This window comes from Pongo abelii, chromosome 2 (genome assembly GCF_028885655.2).
Source record: "Pongo abelii isolate AG06213 chromosome 2, NHGRI_mPonAbe1-v2.0_pri, whole genome shotgun sequence".
Classification (NCBI taxonomy): Eukaryota; Metazoa; Chordata; class Mammalia; order Primates; family Hominidae; genus Pongo; species Pongo abelii.
In genome coordinates, this window is record NC_085928.1 from 89,882,899 (window position 1) to 89,905,541 (window position 22,643).

At 43.1% G+C, this 22,643-nt stretch overlaps 1 protein-coding gene across 4 annotated transcripts in view; it reads left to right on the plus strand.

The window, feature by feature from the left end:
* The first annotated feature begins 6,593 nt into the window (after nt 1–6,593).
* The window catches only part of PRICKLE2 (prickle planar cell polarity protein 2), a 351,710-nt gene continuing 335,660 nt past the window's right edge, over nt 6,594–22,643 (plus strand). The window contains exons 1-2 of one of the 4 annotated variants that reach the window (XM_054551911.2): nt 6,594–6,741; nt 7,510–7,595. In XM_054551911.2, the coding sequence (XP_054407886.1) occupies nt 6,700–6,741; nt 7,510–7,595 (128 nt within the window). In that variant the 5' untranslated portion in view covers nt 6,594–6,699. Of the gene's footprint in view, nt 6,742–6,772; nt 6,850–6,891; nt 7,596–22,643 lie in introns of those variants that run through there. The other 3 variants (XM_054551914.2, XM_054551913.2, XM_054551910.2) reach the window with 3 other exon arrangements.

Below are 22,643 nucleotides of genomic sequence, written 5' to 3' on the forward strand. Positions count from 1 at the left end.
TGAATAACATTTTGTTTGAGCAGTCCCCATTGGACACATCTCTCCCCCGAATCCGTGTCTGCACAGCCAATAAGGTGATTCTCCTCTGTCACCCTCCTTAGCCCTCACCCATTCTTTTATTCCTTTACAAGACAGCTGGGTTTAGCCCTGTCCTAAGTGCTCCACACTCGGCTGCCTGCACCCAGGCATAGCAAACACAAAGCCCTGCAGAACCCCAGGCCTACCCTCTTCAGATATATGTTATAAACTGTTACTGTTGATGAGGTCATTCCAGTGGGTGTCAAGCTGGACACAGCTTCTGGTAAGAAGAAGAAAGCATAGCAGATTCAAATCTCAGCCAAAGAACCTGGCCATGAAAAACCTTTGCCTAAAAGGTCATGCAGTCCACAGTTCTGCCACACAACTGCAGCCTGGAATCACATGGGGAGTTCTTAAAATGCTGATGGCTGGGCTGTACCCCTGAGATTCTGATTTAATTGGCCTGGGGTGTGGCCTGGGCATTAGAATTTTCTTAAAGTTCCCAAGTCATTCCTGCTATGCAGCCAAATTTCAGAGACATTGTTATAAAGAGGCTTAGCGATAAAGGCCGAGTGAAAAGGACAACCAGTCCTACATTACAGTTGCAATTGCTTTGTCCTAATTACTGACCTGTTTGGTCTTGTTTTGAGTCTTTTAATCCCTTCAACTGAACTCTCCAAAATTCTACTATTGGACAGTATAGCACAGAAAGTTTGGGAACCACTCAGTAATTTTGAATCTCAGTGAGACAGAGGCCATTAAATGTCTCTCTCTCTCTCTCTTTCTCATTCTCTCTCTCTCTTTCTCTGTGTGTGTGTGTGTGTATGTGTGTGTGTGTATGTCAGAGAGAGAGAGAATTTATTTTTGAGTTAGAATTGAGGAGAAAAATGAGCTCTGTGTGGCATACCAATAACATTGGTTTCTCGATGACACTCAAGCATAGATTAGCGAAATAGGGGAAATAGTGTGTGTGGAAACTGCCTCTCCTCCCGTTTTCATGGTTCTATTCAATTGACGGAAGCTACGACAAACTCAGCCAATGCAAAATAATGATACAAAGGCTGGAGGAAAGCTCAGGGAAAGGGGCAGCTTTGCCAGGTGAACTGGAGAGAGTGGTTGGGGATTATGGGGAAACAGATGCAGTCAAGGGGAAAACAGCGAGAGAAAGTCCACTCGACTCCCCCAAAATATGCTGTTACCTCAGACCCATGCTGGTCCTTCAAATGCATTTTTGTGTGAAGGGGCACTGGGTGCACCCAGAAGGCGCACAGCAGGGCAGTCTTGTGTGTGTTTGCATGTGTGTCTGTGTGAGAGAGAGAGAACATCTTAATCGAAAGCTATCCCCAAAGACGGGAAGGGATCATTAAAACTTGGGACAACAAACCTAGGCTTCATTCCTCCTGAAACCCCCTTCTCTTACCAGCATACCTGTTGGGGAAGTCACACAGCTTCAGTGAGTGTTTGTTTCCTTTTCTGACCTCACTGTGAGTCTTGGAGTCCCAATATAATACTTTTGAATGTATTCTGCAAACAGTAGACTGGAACACAAGTGAAAGGGATTATCAAAAAGTCAACTTTGCATATTTGTGCTTGTTTAGGAGTATTGGGAAAACAGGGAGCACAGTACTCAAAAGTCCTTAAATCCCTGGTTAAAGGGAGTGACAGAAGAGCTGCACCAAAAATATACTTTTTTTTATTATTACAAAAGACACATATGTTCATGGGGAAAACAACTCTAGAAAATTGTGAAGAAATAAAATTTGAAATTTTTTCTTTCTAAAGAAAACTAGTATTTGTTGTATACAATAATTATGAATATTTGAAACCCACTTATATTTCCAGTTTCAAAGTGTTTTTTAATTCAAAACAATACTTGCTTCCTGTAGAAATTAAAAATATATAGATAAGAGAAAGTAAGAAAAGCCCCCTATATTTTATCATCTATAGATAACTCTTAGTCTTCAAGAACTTCAAAAAGTCAAGTAATTATTTTATATTTTCACTTTTAATTATTATAAAAGGAAAACACATTCCATTTTAAAAAATTAGATAAGCAAAAGAGAAACTATTAAATCACTTGAAATTCAATCCCTAAAACAATCCTAACCAGTAACATTGTTTGTTATAGTCGCTGGACTTCTTTTTTCCAAATACGTGTGTATCTTTGAAAGTATAAGAGGTACCCTAAATCTTTTGCAAATGTAAATTCATATTGTTATTTTGTAGCCTGGTTGTAAAGTGGAACAATATTCACACAAATTTTCTCATATCCTACATCATTTTTAACATCTGGGCAGAATGCCATTGGAAGGATGTACTATTATTTATTTTTACTTAATGGATCCTTTAATGTTAGGTATTTACATGTGACTTTTCTTTTCGTCTTAGAAACAACACTGTCGTGACTGTCCCTCAAACTACAGTTTTCCTTTTTTTTTGTAATTTGCTTTTCAGGATAAGCTGAGCCCATGGCACCATACAATTCCAAGGCTTTTCAAAGAGAAATATATATGCTGTTTAGTGTAGTACTTTATATCTTTTCAGATATTTTTGCTTTAAATATATTAGGATATACTTATACATTTAAGATTATTTAAATCCTGTGAAATATCCCACCTGCACTGCTCTCTTTATTCCAGTTATCTCCTGATTTAATTCTTTCTGATGACATATGTCTGATTCATGCCTAGACAAGAAAATGTATAGACTACAGAAGAGTGCTCATTGGGAAGGAGAAGGAAAGCCCCTCTATAAACCCACCATTAAGAAAAAAACCATCTTTCCAGTCATCCTGAACTCCTCCACCATTATGGCTTTAAATACTCTTTTTAAAATCACCATTTGTAGACTTCTGACTCAGAGGACACTTTGATAGAGCTGCTAAGTGTTGGCTACTATTCAGGGAGATTTTACCCCTTTTGCCACATTCAGAGTTGTTTCTGGTAGGTCACGGAAATAAGTGTGCACATGTGTGAAGCTGCTCTGAGCTACTGTGTTCTTTCCTAGTTTAGAAAGTACTTTTTGGACACATTGCTGAGGTTTCCCGCAGGTATCTGAGAACAGTGGGTCCGAAGCTTTGCCTGGCTTAAAAGTCACAGATTTATACAAAAAAACAAAAAAATAGAAAAGCCAAACTACACAAGACAGGAACCTATATATAAGTCAAGAGAAGGGGAGACACAGAGCTTCTCGCTGCAGCTGATCCAGATTTGATGTAAGAAGACCTCAGGCAACAAGGGCACAATTCTCAATTTAGACAAATACTTTTACATTTCTGGTTATGAAATGAACAGAGGTTCATTATAAGAAATAGATTTAGGGGGCGGAAAGGAAACAAAACCTTATAATTTCACGATCAATACATTTTATCGTGTTGTGTATTTCTTTCCAGTTTCTTGATGCATATTTTAGGAGCAATTACAGGCAGTCTATTCGGGTTTTGTTTTTCCACCTTACATTATAGCAAAGGCGTCTTCCCATGTTGACAACTGTGTATGAGGATCTCTTCAAGTTCCTTTAGTAACTGTATTGCCTTGAGAGATGAAGAAAGAACATACATCAAAGATGTCTATGAAGAGCAAATGCAGTGATAAAGCAAAATTGTCTACTATTCACCTGCAGCTGACAGCAAGAATGTTTTTTTCCTTCCTGGGTTACTAAACTTTGTCTTTCTAAGCAAGATAAAGTGGTTTTTGAATAGATAAGGAAGACACTACCTCTCATACATGAACCTCAGGGGTAAATAAGCCCATAGAATACTGGCTCAAACTCACAGGAAATAGAGCAGTGGAGACTGGGCTTAGGAGGGGGTTCTTTTTATGGCAAGCATCAGAAGAAACCCTTGGAGCACTGTTTGTGGGTTGGGATTGGGCCAGATGCACCTGGCTTATTCATACAACATTTAAAGTCCACTCACATCTTCTTGGCATCTCCTCTTTGACCACACAACAAAAGTTAAAGGCCAGAAACACTCCACACATGCTCCCAATGATGTTGTTATCATTGCACCCTCCACCAGCCACATCTGAGGCAAGACACCTGCTCCCAGCTCTTGTAGCTCCTTTGAGGGAATTTGAATAAGGCAACACTTCCTCAAGATATTCACCCTCCATCTGTTGGAAACTTGTAATGCACTAATTTTGTTATTGACCTTTGCTAAAAATTTTCATAATTAAAATACTAATAGGCGATATCCACAATCACAATATGAGCACTTCCCTAACCTCCTGGCATTTTCCTCCAGATACAAGGCCACCTGCAGTACAGAGCTGGGTGTGTGGTGCCCTGCTGAGAAAGCCAGGTGAGCATCCAGCCCTGGTACTGACTATAACCTGGGGCTGTGATTGCTAACATCCCCTCCCCCTCCCCCTGCCTAATCTGCTGCCTTAGATTTAGTTATTTAACAAATGTTTGTTGAGCATTTGAAATGAGCCAGACGCTGTGCTAAGCCTGGGCTAATGAAGAGATAGAAAAGCCGGGGCACTTACCCTCTGGTGGGTATATCATCTAATGGTGATAGTTGGTGGTGAGTAACTTAGATAAAGCAATATAAGGAAGTCTATCCTTAATGTCCCTGAGTTTTGGAACATTTTTACCAGGGCCAGGATTAAGGTAAGGTGAGTGAGGCAGGGTTATATAAGTATAGGGTAGAATCCTGTCTTTGTTTAAAATGATATTCTGTTCGTCATGGAGTTTTTTTGGTGTTAACTTTGATTCTTTAGAATATTGAATAAAAACATGGTTTATCTTGGTTACTGAGTTTCTTAGCATCCCAGTACATTTTGCTCCCAAAGTAAAGGCCTTCTTTGCCTCACCCTAATTCCAGCCCAGAAACCAAACCGAACTTTACTGTCTAGGCATGAGGACAATCAGCTGACACTGATACACTGGGTGTGTCTGAGTTGTGGCCCCTATTCTTTTGAATTTGGGGTGTAGGTGGTTTGGCCTTGCCACTCATTTGCTATGCCACTCCAGGCAAACACCTTTTCTTCATCAAAGTTCAGAGTCTCATCTGTAAAACACTAAGTTTGGACAGTTATCTTTTTTGACAACGAGAAGAATGTCTTCTTTCAAGAAATATTTATACAGAACCTACTAGAGGCAAGCATTGCTACAGGCTCTAGGGCAACTGAGGCAAAGAAGACAATGTCCTTTCTGTTGTGCAACTTGAGTTTGGGTAAGGACAAATAAATAAGCAAACAAGATCACTTCAATGTGTGCTACACATTATATTAGTGTGTGCGAGATCATATTAGTACGAGAGATGTTACAGCGGGGGCGAGGAAAGTTCTCTCAGGGAAGGTGATATTTGAGTAGAAACATCAATAATAAGCAGGCACGTGGCCTGAACCTCTCAGACTTACTAGGTTTTTCCCTCTTTCACAGCTAATCTTTATTTTTATTTATTTTATAAGGACAGGGTCTTGCTCTAACACCCAGGCTGGAGTGCAGTGGGGCCATCATAGCTCACTGTAACTTCAAACTCCGGAGCTCCAGTGATCCTCCTGCCTCAGCTTACAAAGCAGCTAGGACTACAGTGCACACCACCATGACTGGCTAATTTTTTACTTTTTATAGAGATGGTTCTAGTCAGATTGCCGAAGCTGGTCTGGAGCTCCTGGCCTCAAGAGATTGTCCTGCCTCCCCCTCTGAAAGTGTTGGGATTACAGGTGTGAGCCATGCCAGGCCATGACGGCTAATCTTTAATGAGCCTGAGTTTGTGCCTGTTATAATAACTATACATGCCCCAACTCAGCTCTCTCAACAATGGTGTGAGATAAAGACTCTTGTTACATCATTTTAAAAAATTATTATTGATAAGGAAACAGAGGTACAAAGAGGAGATCACCAACTAGTAAGTGACGGAAAAGGTAATGGGATTAAAAAGGCACCAAAGACGCAATGGCTTCAAAGCTTGAATGCAATGAATCAACACTTACTTAATGAGCATCTACTATATTCCAGGCATTGTACAATTAGACAGGGGCATAATTCCTCCTCCTCCTCCACTTCCTCTTCCTCTCCCTCTCCCAACACCTAATGAACACTAGATTCTAGGCATGGTACAAACTTTTGAAATAATCCATTTTCGGGGGTGAGAGGGCTGTTCTATAGCTTGATTGTGGTGGTGGTTACAGGTCTGTACGAATTTGTCAAAACTGGCAGAACTGTGCACTAAAAAAGGGTGAATTTACTGTATGTGGATTATACCTTAAACAAACTCAACCCTCATCCTTCCATCTCCACTCGCCTACCCCAGCTACAGTGGCAGGGGGGTGTGAAACGGTCCCTGCCCCTAGGCTGGGGACAAGGGTGAGGGACGAGCCTTCGGGGGCGGGACCAGGTGAGCGCCGGGAGTTGTGCCCAGTGGGCCTAGAAGCCAGGGAAAGGGAGAAAGTGGCCCCAGCCGGGTGCGGGGGAGGGATGGGAAGAGCCGGTGGACCGCGGGGCGAACCCAGGAGGGCGGGGGGATGCCGGGAGAGAGGGAGGGACCTGCGGGCGGGGAGGGAGAGGAAGAGGGAAGGGAGGAGGGGTAGGCGTGCGCTCCGGAGCGAGCCGGGGGCTGCAAGGCGGAGACAGCCAGGCCAGCGGCCGCCGAGGGTGCCCGCCCAGGCGACCCGCTCTCCCGGCCGCGGCGCGGACGGACCGACGGACGGCGCTGCGAGCAGGAGACGTCCGGCCATGTTCAGCCGGAGCTCCCGGAAAAGACTCTCCAGCCGCTCGGTGAGTGTCCCCCGCTCGAGCGGGGCCGATCGCCAGGCACCTCCAGCCGGCCGCGAGCGCCCGCGCGCAGCCCCACTGCGCCCCGCGGCTGCGCACCTGTGGCCCCAGGTAAGCCGGCCCCGCGGGCGGGGCGCGTCCAGGGCGCGAGAGAGCGCTCCAAGGCGCGGGAGGGGTTAAGTTCCGACCCCCCGGCTGGGCGACAGTGAGACCCGAACCGTGGCCCTCAGGGTCACAGTCTGGGGGATCCCTGGAAAGCCCCCTCCCTCCAGGCAAATCGGAATCCCAGCACCAAAGCTCCAGCGTCCAGCCACTTGGAGCTCTAGCGGGGACTTGGACTTTAGGGCTGTCTTTTGGGGTGTCCTCTGCTGCCCCCTTTCCGGGAGCACCAGCCCGGTCTAGGGCGGGCGCGCGATGCTAGCTTCTTGCGGACTCCAGGGAACTGAATGGTCTTGCTTTTGTTTCTTAGAAACCCGTGACCAAGGTGTCAGGGGGAGACAAAGCCCCAGCCGTGGCCATTTCTTGGTGGTGTGGTGCCCATGCCGGAGGCAGCCTGCCTGGGTCCGCGCACCCTTCCCCAAACAGGCGGGAGACCACCCCTGGGGCACTGGCAGCGCCCCGCCCCGTGTCCCCCATACAGAAGAAGAGCAGTTGACTCAAATCACAGGAGGTGGGGTGGGAGGGGCAGGCCATCCTGCCAGGGACACGAGTGGGGCTGTGGAGGCGGACCCCGTGGTGGAGACATGCGTGTGTTGTCTTTTTGTTTTGAAGTTGACCGGACTGGGGCGGATAGAGCGAGGCCAGCCATGTAACGCCTGTGGTGACCAGTGCCCTGGGTTCGCCTTGCATAAATGGAGGTAGGAAGCCTTAAATGCACAACACTACAGCAAGAAAAAATATGCAATATGTAATATACATACATATATATATATATATATATATATTCCCCCCGCCTTAAATCTCACTTGTAAGTCACATAGAAAGAATGCAAAGGCTGTTTCTTTAAGAGCGGAGCTACATCTGCTACAAATATTGGAGGTGGAAGTGGTGGCCAGACACTGGGAGATGCAGGAGAGCCGGGCTCAAGGCTGCGTTTCCCTGATGTGAGAGAGAACTGTGGATCCCTAGCACGGGCACTATGTGTCTAGGTAACTCACTCCAAAACAATTCACCCTGGGCATGGCAGTGTTGCCAAGTGCCACAGTGCTGTCTGTGTAGGATTCCCTGGACTAGCTGGTGTTTTCCAATTGTGTTTTTAATTCAGCGCCTGTAACTCTGGGTCCCAACCACAAATCCATTGCTGCCCGCCTGCGCCGTGTCAACCCTCTTCGGTGGCCAGATGTTTCTTATTAAATGTGCCTTGAGTGTTGACTTCCAGGAAGCCCCAGCTTGGATTGGAATGATTACGTTTGGGAGACAAGGGAGCTGGGTGCCCTCCCAATGCATCTGGCTGCTGGGGCTCTGGTTGGGAAAAGTTGGGGTGCAGGCTTACAAGCTGTCAGTTTGCTGATTTCAAGCAAGAGGTGAATCCTCCCTGGCGTCTTCATAAAAAGGAAAAACTGGTGACAGGAGAAAATTGTGCAATATCATAACACATTCTCTCTTGGATTAGCGCATCTTTCCCCCTTTCTCCACCACTCAAGCTGCTTATGAAGAGGGCTTTTTCTGGATGCTAGGCAGAAAAGCCTGCTTTGATTCCACACCCCGCCCCCCCCCCCCCACCCCCACCGCATTAGTGCATCTCTACTTTTCCCCATTTGTAATGTGTGCTGGGCATCCAGTTATAAGAAAACTCCCAACCAGCTCCTTCAGAAATTAAATGCTTTTGTTCCTGCTTCGGATGGGTCTGGCAGCCTCTTTGCCTTTGTTTCAGGGCACTGAGCACAACCCTTATGGCTCCCGAGCATTTAATAACTTCTGTGTCAGAGTCAAGGCAGGCGACCTTATAAATGTGTAATTGGCAGACATAGACATTCATCAGTGGTACCAATGTGGTAGCCCAAATAGGTGTGCTGTAGCCCAGCCCCTCGTTTGTCCCAGATATGAACATGGGTGAAAAAATGAGAATAGGTGTAGAAGCCTTATTTTGTAAACCAAATCCAGCATGACAAAACTACTGAGTGCTTCCTTTTTGATGCATCTTGTGCTCTAGTGGGGGTGGGAGAGGCAGAGTAATGAACAGCAGAGTAAGTGATTTCCAACTTTCCTTTCTTCCCCTACTCTGCAGCCCTTAGGTCAACTTCTGAACAGGGGCTTTGTGGGGCAGTGGCACAGGGTGGATGTGTAGCCTGACTTCTCTCCTTCACTGTGTGATCCCTGATCACCTGTCTGTCACTACTTTCCCTAGTTCCCAGTTTACCTACTGTTAAGTGGGCATAATAATGGCATTTAATGCAGAGCATGATTGTCGGGATTAAATGAGATCTTGAAAAACACATGCTTTGTCCAGTCCCAGGCATATAATAAATATTTTCTAATTTTGTTAATGATTTTTAGCATCCCCTCAACCACTGCTCAGGAGGAGACGTAACTAGTGTATCTGGGGATCCTAGGGGTCCAGGGCCACTCTAGACCTTCATGATCACAGCCTTTTGAAGAATTTTAAGCTGTTTTAATCTAGCTGATTTTGCAAAGGGAAAACAAGTGTTTTATTTTCAGCCCGTTATGGAACTATTCTTTTGGAAAGAGACCCTTTCAACAGGCTTTACAGATTTTCATGCTGAAGTAATTGCCCTACCCCAGCAGAAAGACCACTTTGGCTCCATGAATAGGGTTTTTATGGCACTTCCACCCATTGCTGGAAAGGCAGCAGCTCCTTGCTCTTATCCCCTCTTTTTCCCCATGGGCATACTTTTGGGTGATCTTTTGGAGAAGAGAGATAACTATTTCTGGGTTACACAGCGCAGTCTTCTTTTTGGCAGTGTGAAACCCACTTTACACCCCTCTCACTGGGGCAAGCATGAGCCCCTGGGAGACAGAGTTGGGCCTGGGTAGGAAGAAAAGGCAGGCCTTACACAGAGGCCGAACGCTGCCTTTGGTCTGACCCGGGGAGAATGGAACTGTTCTCACCCCAAATACCAAGAAACCCAAAGATGATCACTTGTTGCCCTTGTTCACCACATTGTCCCCTTCACTGGCCTCTCTGGTCCCCTTCCAGTACTTTGTCCACACAGCAGGCATCTCTTAAAAACAGGATAGAATTGTGTTACTGCCTCTCGGCATGACGGCACTAAAGTTCTAGGGAGGAAGTACGTTGTAAACAAACTTTGCTTCCCTCTGACATGGTGGGGCTTTGAAGTCCAGACAGAGCAGGGCTGGCATTTGCAATGGCTTTAGCAAGCTGTGTAACCTTGAGCAAATGACAGGTTCCCTGAGTTCCATTTCCCTCACCTGTCAAATTGGCAGCTCTCTAATGAACAAATATTTGAGGGCTTGTTCTGCGCCAGGTGCTCTGGTGACACAGCAAAGAACAAAACAATATTCCTGCCCTTCTTCTACTAATCAGATTTTAGATAAAGTAGTCAGGAAAGGATTCTCTGAGAAGGTGACATCTGAGCAGAGACCTAAATGAAGCAAGGGAAGAGGATCGTGCTCATTCGCACCTGGTGCAGGTACCGGCAACATCACCATCTCGTGGGAGATTGTTAGAAATGCAAAGTCTCTGGCCCTGCCCCAGACCTCCTCAATCCAAACCTGAGCTTGAACGAGATCCCTGGCTGCTTCTTTTACGCATTAAAGATTGAGAAGCACTGAGTTAAAACACCCAGCACTGTGTATGGCAAATTGCTTTTCCTACGTCGAGTCTTCCTCTGTGTCAGGAAAGATGCCCACAGTCCTGTTGAAGTCTTGTATATTTTATGGGGATTTTCCTGAGTGATCATATACTCTTTCCATTTTTGTTGTCACCCACACCTTTAGGTAGCAATTGTGGGGTTTTTTAGAATTTCTAAAAAGAACAAAAACAAAAAAACAAAAACCTCCAAGACACAGGTATTTATGGGTCTTAGAGTACAAAGGTCTCACAATTGTCAGCAGGACTTTCTCCTCCACCTGATGTAAGGCAGCTGGGGAGCAAAGGTGGCCACTGCAGGGTGCTCCCTGCAGGTGACCTATCCTGGAAGAAACATCACTTCAGGGTGGCCTAGGGGAGACTGCCGGGCTGGGCTGCTGAGGAAATTTTCATTAAGGAAGATTAGGGTATCTTCATGGACTGCTGCCAGAAGAAAATCATTAATAACTAAGCACTTAGCTTACCCTGCTACAAGATAGCTTTCTGAGAGGGGGTTAATTGGCCTTGCTTGTTTGCAACCAGTTTGAACAGGGAGAGAAAAATAGCCATTTTTACAGTGAAGATTTGCATATCTACATACCAAGAACTGATGAATAATAATAGTAATAATTACAGAAATACCAAAACAGCATCAGCAATAAGAAAGAGTGCTTGCTTTGTCCAGTATCATGCTTCCGTGTTTTACGTACATTTTAATTTAATCCTCACTAAACCCTATAAAGTAGATGTGATTATTTTCCTGGTGAGAAAACTGAGGCTGAGGGTTGTTAAGTAACTTAACCCAAGGTCACCTGGCTAGGGAGAATGCTGCTGGAATTTGGCTCCAAAACCAAATTTGGCTCATTTTTTTGTGATTCACTGCCTCTTATTACTTGCTCTTAAGCAGTGCTCCCAAACTGGAAGCCTTTAAGTCAAATCCAGCTTGCAGGTAGGTTTTGTTTGATCCATACAACATATTAAATAAGGAAGCTTTTTCTAACATAAGCCCAGGTTTCCGGCTTCTGTTGAAAAATCCAAAGATCAGGTAACATCAGGGCTACTTTCATGCATTTCCAACAGTATCTGGCAGGAGCTGAGTAGTTGCCCCTTAGATAGGCGTGACCTCAGTTCACCATCCTCTCCAGCAATCTAGTTGAGTTCAGGGAACTCTTCAAATATTTAGGTTACCTGTCAGGGACTGGAAGTGACTGAAGCTTGCAAATCCTGAATGAGCAATCTCATCTCCCCCAAAGAGAAAGTAAGTTTCTCTATCAGCTACCCTTTCAAAGCTTGACAATGCCAGGAAAGTGTTCTACATTTTTTCTACCTTATCATTCATGACAGCCCTAGAAGGTAAGTGCAGTTATTTACATCCATTTTAATAGGTAAGGAAACTGAGTCTCAGAGGAGTTAAGTAATTTGCCTATGGTTACACAGCCAACTGCTTAATGGTATTTTGTCCCCATCTGACTTCAAAAGTCTGTGTTCTGGGCTGGGACTTCTCAAACTTGCATACAAATTACTGGGGGCTCTTGTCCAAAACTCAGATTCTGATTCTATAGATTTGAGGTGGGGCCTGAGATTTTACATTTCTATGTAAGATGATGCTGTGAAGCTGGTTGAGGGACCACACTTTGAATAGCAAAGGTCTAGATTGGTGTCAGTAAAATACAGCCTGCTGGCCAAATGTGACCCTTTTCCTGTTTTGTATAGCTCATGAGTTACATTTTTAGATGGTTGGGGAAAAAACCAAAAGAAGAATATAATATTTCACAACATACGAAAATTACATGAAATTCAGATTTTGGTACCCAGAAGAAAGTGTTATCTGAACAAAGTCATACTCATTTACTTACATCTTATCTATGGCTCAAATATTTAGGTTACCTGTCAGGGACCGGAAGTGATTGGAGCTTGCAAATCCTGAATGAACAGGTTTTTGTGCTACAGTGGCAGACTTGAGTAGCTGCAGCTGAGATTGTATAGCCCAGAAAACCTAACATATTTAGTATCTGGATCTTTACAGAAAATATTTGCTGACCCCTGGTCTATATCACTATCTAGGGGAACATGTAAATAGCTTCTCTTAGTTTAGAATAAAGGAATCTGAGAATCTTTTGGAATCAGGGCTAGAGGAAACACCCCCTCCAACTTAGATGAGAACGGTGGTAAAATGAAAGGCAACCAAAGAACTAGGGAACAGACCAAAGCATTTTCTAAAGGGCATGTGGAGATGAGGCTTGCAAGACAAGATCAATGAACCTCCAGTGGATTCTAAGCCCCTTGTAATCCCTTTAACGTTTCAGCTTTGCTGATAAATGTAGATTCAACTTGAGCATTAAAAGACGGGCTCTCCTAACAAGCCTCCTGGAGTCCCACTTTCATGGGCAACTGACATGGAATGCCCAGTGCAGGGGGAGTGTTGTGAGATCGTTATAATTATGCAGAGCTGTTTGTCTCCAGACAACGGCCGCCTTTCCAGCCGGGATGCTTTGACTGGGATGCAGTTGCTCCAGAGGCAGCACTCACTGGGCTAGCCAAGACTGCGCCTTGAAAAGCCTCCCTCCTTAGTTGCCTGGGCGATTGTGTTGATTGATGACTGAGGCAGCAATTCGGGGTGATGCCGGCCTGGTTTCCTTTAATGGATTGTAATTTGGCTAAGAAATGGGTTCCCACTGATTATTTTGCTTGGAGAGGAAAAACACTCTGCCTCAGTCACTGACACACCAAGAAATGGGAAAACAAGGAAAGGCGTTTTAGGGGGTGGGGGCGGGGGGAAGCATAGATTGAGTTATGCCTAACATCAAGGCAGGGAAAGATACTTAGCTGATAAGAAGGTTGCAGGTTGGCTCACTTTATGTCATTGGCGTTTAATAATACCCCTGACAGAAGTTGAAATACCTTACAGGTTTTTTTCTCTACAGGAAATATATCAGTTTATGCCATAATAATATATCTGTATTATTACCTGTTTTTGGGAATAGATATAACTATTTTAAAAGATATTAAAATATCTCACACATGTGCACAAATTAAAAAATACATATCATAGAGGGGGAACCCCTTCTTTTTCATACCTTCTAGACCAGGGGTTGGCAAGCTGCAGCCTGTGGGACAAAATTAGCCTGCTACCTGTTTTGTATGGCCTGCTAGCTAAGAATGGTTTTCATATTTTTAAATCGTTGAAAAAAAAAATCAAAAGAAGAGTAACATTTTTGTAGCATGTAAAAATGATACAAAATTTCAATTTCAGAGTCCATAAATAAAGTTTCATTGGAACACAGCCATGCCTGTTCCTTTAGTAACATCTGAGGCTGCTTTTGCAGTAGCAGAGTGGTTGAGACAGCCCTTATGGCCTGCAAAACTGAAAGTATTTACTATCTGGCTCTACACAGAATCAGTTTGCTCACCCCTAAGCTAAAGATATATGTTGTTTATAGTCTGATATTATTTCCTTAGGTTCATTCAGATTATTTATTAATATTGCTTTAACAGAAAATACACATTCTACATATCGTCTTTTATAGATTTTTTTGTACTTAGAAATACTTTCTGGACATTTTTCCATGTCAGTATATAAAAGCCAAAAACATCTAATGTATTTATTAGTTTTCAGAATCCATTGTATGGATTATGATTGAGTCAAAATTTCTCCCTTCGTGACTACTTTGGTTGTTTTCCATTGTTCCTAATTATATATCATATAATGATAGCTTTTCTCATGCTACAACATGCCTGTGTGTTTTTACCCAGTTTTATGCTTCTGTGGTATAATTGGAATGACTAGGTGGGAGGAGGTTAACATTTCAAATTTTAAGCGCTCTTGCCAAATTGTCCTCTGAAAAGATGGTGCCAATTTGCACCCCTATTCTTTTAAAAATTTGAGTACATTTATGTGCTCTTTGGGCTGCAACTTTGAAACATCTCAACTTGTATAGCAACCTGGTAATTAATCCTTGTTTAATCACCCCGAGTGACAATTTGTGCTTGATGACTACTGAGAAAACACAGAGCATTGATGTCAGTCATCTTTTGTTCAAAATAAATTTTATTTGTTTTTAACCGTGAAAGTGATACCCACATTCTGTTGAAAGGTTGTCATTCCTCCTAATGCCTCTGTAGTTTAAAGTTGTTGGGATGAGTGAGAGCCTAATAAATTTGTTATTTTGTGGTTTCTTGGTTCAAAAAACTCAAAGGTTATACTTTAACCATGTGATTAATGAGTACCCCAGAGGGATTTCCCTATAGAGAGAGGAAGCATTCCCTAATGGGAATGACTTCCAGATCTTGAGCTTTTTGAGATCAAAGGGGTTGAACCTGCCTGTGTATGGGAGAGTCATGGGGAATGATCTCTGGGGGAAATGTATATTTCTAGCCAGTGTCACAGAAACTTCTATGAAGCTTATAAGGGTTTATATCAAAGGATTATAGCTGAGTGGTTAAAGGGACTGGCTTTGAAGACATTGTTGGAATTGTAGATTTGGCTTTGTCTCTTACTAGCTGAATGGCCTTGGGCAAGTGAGTTGATATTTTTGAACCTTGATTTTTCTCATCAGAGAAATGGGGATACTACTACTTGTCTCGTGAGGTTGTGGTGGGGGAATGCATGTAATGTGTCTCCCACTGTTCATGGCTTGTAACCTGAGCTTGATATATGTTTGTGGTTTCAAGAGGGTTTAATAAAGACAGGGTGCAAGAGGAGGAAAAATATCTGGGTTCAAGGGCCTGGAAATTGTAGGTTATATAATCTATAACAAGTTTCTTCCCCACTGTATTAGTCCATTTTTACGCTGCTAATAAAGACATACACCAGAATAGGCAATTAACAAAAGAAAGAGGTTTAATGGACTTACAGTTCTATGTGACTGGGGAAGCCTCACAATCATAGCAGAAGGTGAAAGTCACGTCTCACATGGTGGCAGACAAGAGAAGAGAGATTGTGCGGGGAAACTTCTCTTTTTAAACCATCAGATCTTGTGAGACTTATTCACTATTATGAGAACAGAGGTGGCTCATGCCTGTAATCCCAGCACTTTGGGAGGCCGAGGCGAGTGGATCATGAGGTCAGGAGTTTGAGACAAGCCTGACCAACATGGCGAAACCCCATCTCTACTAAAAATACAAAAATGAGCCAGGCATGGTGGCACGTACCTGTAATCCCAGCTACTCAGAAGGCTGAGGCAGGAGAACCACTTGAACCTGGGAGTTAGAGGTTGCAGTGAGCTGAAATCATGCCATTGCACTCCAGCCTAGGCAAGAGAGCGAGACTCCACCTCAAAAAAAAAAAATAATAATAATAAAGAGAACAGCACAGGAAAGACCTGCCACCATGATTCTATTATCTCCCACTGAGTCCCTTCCACAACACATGGGAATTCAAGATGAGATTTGGGTGGGGACATAGCCAAACCATATCATTCCACCCCTGGCCCCTCCCAAATCTCATGTCCTCACGTTTCAAAACCAATCATGCATTCCCAACAGTTCCCCAAAGTCTTAACTCATTTCAGCATTAACTCAAAAGTCCACAGTCCAAAGTCTCATCCAAGACAAGGCAAGTACCTTCCACCTATAAACCTGTAAAATCAAAAGCAGGTTAGTTACTTCCTAGATACAATGGGTGTACAGGCATTGGGTAAATACAGCCATTCCACATGGGAGAAATTGGCCAAAACAAAGGGGCTATAGGCCCCATGCAAGTCCCAAATCCAGTGGGGCAGTAAAATTTTAAAGCTCCTAAATGATCTCCTTTGACTTTATGTCCCACATCCGGGTCATGCTGATGCAAGAGGTAGGCTCCCATGGCCTTGGGCAGCTCCGCCCCTGTAGCTTTGCAAGGTATAGCCCCCTTCGTGGCTGCTTTCACAGACTAGTGTTGAGTGTCTGCACCTTTTCCAGGCACACAGTGCAAGCTATCGGTGGATCTACCATTCTGGGGTCTGGAGGAAGGTGGCCCTCTTTTCACAGTTCCAATAGGAAGTGCCCCAATAGGGACTTTGTATGGGGGCTCCAGCAGGGGTTCTCCATGAGAGCCCTGTCCCTGAAGCAAACTTCTGTCCTGGCATCCAGGTGTTTCCATTACATCCTCTGAAATCTAGGCAGAGGTTCCCAAACCTCAGTTCTTGACTTCTGTGCACCTGCAGGCTCAACACCATGTGAAGGCTGCCAAGTCTTGGGGCTTCCACCCTCTGAAGCCACAGTCCAGCCTGTACCTTAGCCCCTTTTAGTCATGGCTGGAGTGGCTGGGACACAGGGCACCAAGTCCCTGGACTGCACACAGTATGGAAACTCTGGACCCAGCCCACAAACCCATTTTTTCCTCCAAAACCTCTGGACCTGTAATGGGAGGGGCTGTGGCAAAGGTCTCTGACATGCCCTGGAGACATTTTCCCATTTGTCTTGGTGACTAACATTCAGCTCCTCGTTACTTACGCGAATTTCTGCAGCCAGCTTGAATTTCTCCTCAGAAAATGGGATTTTCTTTTTTAGTGCATTGTCAGGCTGCAAATTTTCCTTTTATGCTCTATTTCCGTTTTAAAACTGAATGCCTTCAACAGCACCCAAGTCACCTCTTGAATGCTTTGCTACTTAGAAATTTCTTCCAGATACCCTAAATCATCTCTCTGAAGTTCAAATTTCCACAGATCTCTAGGGCAGAGGCAAAATGCCTCCAGTCTGTTTGCTAAAACATAACAAGAGTCACCTTTGCTCCAATTCCCAACAAGTTCCTCATTTCCATCTGAGACCACCTCAGCCTAGACCTTATTGTCCATATCGCTGTCAGCATTTTGGGCAAAGCCGTTCAACAAGTTGCTAGGAAATTTCAAACTTTCCCACATTTTCCTGTCTTCCTCTAAACGTTCCAAACTCTGCCTGTTACCCAGTTCCAAAGTTACTTCCACATTTTCAGGTATCTTTTCAGCAGTGTCCCACTCTACTGGTACGAATTTACTGTATTAGTCCATTTTCATGCTGCTGATATAGACATACCCAAGACTGGGCAATTTTTTGTTTGTTTGTTTTTTTGACTGAGTCTCACTCTATTGCCCAGGCTGGAGTGCAGTGGCATGATCTCAGCTCACTGCAGCCTCTGCCTCCTGGGTTCAAGTGATTCTTCTCCTCAGGCTCCTGAGTAGCTGGGATTACAGGTGTGTGCCACCATGCCCAGCTAATTTTTGTATTTTTAGTAGAGATGAGGTTTCACCATATTGGCAGGCAGGTGTCAAACTCCTGACCTCAAGTGATCTGTTTGCCTTGGCCTCCCAAAGTGCTGGGATTACAGATGTGAGCCACTGCACTGGGACCAAGACTGGGCAAGTTACCAGATAAAGAGGTTTAATGGACTTATAGTTCCACATGGCTGGGGAAGACTCACAATCATGGCAGAAGGTGAAAGGCACATCTCACATGGCAGCAGAGAAGAGAAGAGAGCTTGTGCAGGGAAACTTCCCTTTATAAACCATCAGGTCTCATGAGACTTATTCATTATCATCAGAACAGCTTCAGAAAGACCTGCCCCCATGATTCAGTGACCTCCCACTAGATCCCTCCTACAACATGTGGGAATTCAAGATGAGATTTGGGTGGGAAGACAGCCAAACCATATCACCCACCATGAGTAAAAGCCTTTCATTTGGTGAACGGGAGTGATGATTCTTGTCTCATGGACTAAACTTAGAAGAAATAGAATGGAGGGCCTCCTTGTGTAGGACTTTAGGTTCGAAAGGAATGAGACTTCTGATGGAATAATAGATTCATATTGCATGTTACACACTCACTTTAGATGAAATGGAGTTTGATAGAATTGGACCCTACAACCTCACAATCGTTTTGCCTTAGTGAATTATGCATATGATATTTATAAAAACAGTTTGTAAGCTGTAATAGAAAGATAACTTTCAAACTCTGCCCCTGGGGTCAGTACATAAAAAAGGGCCTTTCTTAGACCCTGTGTCCCACCAACTGGACAATGGAAATTCATGTCTGTGATAAAAACCACACATCATCAAGGCAATACTTAATCAGTTTCCCCCAGCCTGCTTAATAAGTATGAGTTTTTTTTGACTCCTGTTGTGCCACATTAAACATTTCCATTTACATGATCACAAGTCCCTAAGTAGAAGCTCCCTCTTCTGAAGCATGAGAAACATGGATATTTATATGAAATTTGAACCTGAGATCACACTCTGGAAACTCCTGAGATTAGATCTGGCCTGTAGGTGTATTTTGTTAGCATTGCACAGGCTTTAAATTTTAAATTAGTGGCTAACATTTAAGATATTGTGTACAAATTCAGATTTGGGCTTTCTCTGGAAAGATGACAATATCTGGCAAAACTAGTCTAATATTTCTTCTTTTCCTTTAAGATGAAACGTGTTCAACTTTTTCACAGTTTCCACCATTCCCTATTGTCTTACACCGGACCTGCCTTCCTCATTTACATTACTGGTTGGCCGCTGCAGACATCAGATTTTGTGACTACTGATTTGAAAGAAACCAGTGAGTGAGTGTACATGACTGGAAGGATGAAATGAATGGTGGGGTGGCATAAAGTCACTACCTGGCAGGGGCATCTGTGCTAAGCAAGTCATCTCAGCAGCTAAGCCCTCCCTTTCTGGGAGATACAGTAAAGGAGGAGCAGACATTATTGAGGGCCTGCTGTGTGCTTGGTTTCTTTCAGGAATCACTTCATTTCATACTGAAAACAGTTTCCTGAGGCGTGTCTTTTATCTTCCACTTTTTAAATATGGGGACGCAGGGAGGTTAGGTAGCATGCACTCATTCACATTGGTAAATAAGTAATGGAATCAGGATTTGAAGTCAGGTCTTTGAGGCTCCAGATTACAAGCTCTTGAACCCAGAATGTGTTTAGCTCTGGCATTTCATTCTTCTGGTCTAAATATAAACCTGTACCTTGGGGAAAACAGTTTTATATTCTCTATGGCCTGGGGATGAGATCTGACTAGTGTCTAAAACAGAACAAAATGTCTGAAGAACCCTGGACTAGTTGGTTTATTTGGGGCAAGAGTCTTAAAAGGGAAACTCCTTCAGATTAGAGGTTGTGGGGTTGAGCTTACTGAGGTGTCTGAAAGGTGCCACCTTGAGAAAAACGGAATCGAATGCAACATGACTTCCAGTTCCATAGAAGGCCACTTGCAGTTTTCTAATCAGATCTGACTACATTAAATGGGGCTTCATTCAGCTTGTTAAAAACTTGGGTGTAATTTGGGCTGTCTGGGAAAGTTTGTGTGGGGGGAGGGCAGCTTTAAAAATGCCATTTGCATAATGTTTCCTAGAGGAAAACTCTACAAAAGGGATCAGTCAAGGGAGGGAATGTACAGTACCTCCTTTCAGCAGCCAACTATACGTCAACAAACATAAAAATAAACAAGATGGTCGTTATCCAGCCTTTGGACCTAGGCTTTTGAATATATGTAGCGACCTTTGGTGTCACATTGGCAAAACAGATACAAGCACATTTGACTGTTGGAAGGCATTTAACGAGCACATTATTTGATTTTTATGTTTGGTAAACTACTTGGTGATGCAGAAACTGCTATCACAATTCTTAAAAACTGGCTCATTATATGTACCTATAACACCCAGTGTGGGTTCTCCTACTTTGAGTGCTGAGGAATTAGGCCTCCAGGGGACTTATTAAAAGAATGCAGGTGTTTGCTTTCTTCAACAACACTATGAAATTACCCCGATAATATAATTTCCTAAAGTCTTTTGTTCCACAATCAGGCACCCAGGGGTACTCCCTGTTATTTGCATCCTTGGTGACTCGGCCTTTGAAAGTCCTCCAGCAACATATTGAGTTGTTCGGAAACACAATGACAAGCTCCTGTCATCTTTATGAAGCCAAAAGTTTGGAGACAATAGATAATTGAGGGAAGTTTTCTACATTTTTGGGTTTGGCATATTTGTAGCCACAGAGAAGGACACATTACATATGTTTTCCTGGGTTCTGGGAGATGGAACTTTTTTTTTTTTTGTAAAATTTTGGCGTAACAGCTTTTTTTTTCCTGTAAGACTTCCATGTATTTTTAAATTGTTTTTGAGCTTTGAGTTGGTAGGAGGTGCTCCTTACAACCTTTGATTTGCAAACATTTATTCCTTGGTTTAACCCGTCATCATTATGACCACCATCACTCAACTGACTCACCACAAACTGGGTAAATAGTTATCTTTCTTTAATTATCTTGGTTTTTAATTAACCTTTCTTAAATGTATGCATAGCTTCCATTTTATTTCAATGTTTAATATTAGAAGTGTTTTGGGTCTTTATTTAGAAGTTTGGTTTTTTTTTCCCCCCAAAAAATTCAACTTTTCTTTTAGATTCAAGGTGTACATGTGCAGAGTTGTTACATGGATATATTGCATGATGCTGAAGTTTGAGGTACAAATGATCCCATCATCCAGGTAGTGGGCATAGTACCCAATAGGTAGTTTTTCAGCCCTTGCCCTCCTTTTTCTCCTCTACCCTCTAGTAGTCCTCTGTATCTCCTTGATAAAAACATTTTTAAGGCAGGTGTATTTCTTATTCTAAAATAATTTTGATCAAATTGTTGGATGATAAATATGCAGTTTAGACAGTTTGGAAAATGCAACAAAGTCCAGCGATTTATGCAAAAAACAAGCACAATTTTATAATCCAATCACCAGTACACTTAGCACTAGTCTGTGATTTCCTTCTAGTCTGTTTTTCTGGAGGCTAGAAGTCCAAAATCAAGGTGTCATCAGGGTTGGTTCCCTCTGGAGGCTCTGAGGGAGAATGTTCTTTGCCTCTCTCTGAGCCTCCAGTGGCTGCTGGCAATCCTTGGTGTTCTTGGCTTGTGGATGCACACTTCCGTCTCTGCCTCCATCATCACATGCCATTCTCCCTGTGTATTCTGTTTCCCTTCCCTTCTCTTATAAGGACCTATCATTGGATTTAGGCCTACCCTAGCCCAGGATGAGCTCATCTTAAGATTCGTAATTACATCTGCAAAGATCCTTTTTCCAAGTAAGGTCACATTTAGAGGTAGACATATCTTTTGAAAGGGTACCATTTAATCTACCATAATACTTTTGGTAATAAAGCATAAGCAGTTTTATATTCTTTGTTTTAAATTTATTATACTTTAAGGTCTGGGATACATGTGTAGAATGTGCAGGTTTGTTACATAGGTATACGTGTGCCATGATGGTTTGCTGCACCCATCAACCTATCATTTAGATTTGAAGCCCCGCATGCATTAGGTATTTGTGTTCTAAATGTGTTATTTATAAAACCACTGTGGCAAGAAAGGGCTGGGCCTTGACTTTGGGGCAGCTTTGTGAGAAATATGCTATACTTGACTTTTCGAGGCACAGTTGGATGCTTGCAACAGGAAAGGTTTGTATTGGTTGGTGCAAAAGTAATTACCGTTTTTTGCTATTAAAAGTAATGGCAAAAGCCACAGTTACTTTTTTACCAACCTAATACATGCTACTAATAGTGGATGGAATTCTGTGATGGAATTTGCTGTCTGTATTGATGAGTTCAGCTCACTGAATCAGTTGACCCTCAGGTCACCCTACAAAGTCCATCCATCTTCTTTTAGCTTTTGTTGGGCCTTGCCAGGGGAGTGTATAGGAAATGAACTAATAGTGTGTGGACAGTTATTTGTGGGAAGAGCTTTTGACCCTGGGGCCTTTTAATTATTGTCTATGTTATATAATTCATTTTCAAAGGAAAAAATAGGCATCCTTAGAAAAGGAAATTCTTAGCAATTTTAGAAATGGGTCCCAACTCCACAAAATCCTGCCAGAGATTGCTGTCTCCACCCCTTACTTCTCTGTCAACACAACCAGAAAAAATATGTTAATTGTACTACCCCATTTCCTGATTTCTTTTAGATCCAATATGAAAGGATCCAGGTTTAGCAGAGTAAATTATCTGAAACAAAATAAAAATAACTTCTGAGTTGATTATTATATTAGGTACATTAACTAAACATTTACATTGTGCCAGGAATATTATATTCTAAGTAATTATTAAAATCATTTATGAGATAGACACCAATATTCATATTGTTCTCATGAGGAAGGGGATGCTACAAGTTTAAGTGACAGGCATACCTCAGAGATATTGAGGGTTTGGTTTCAGACC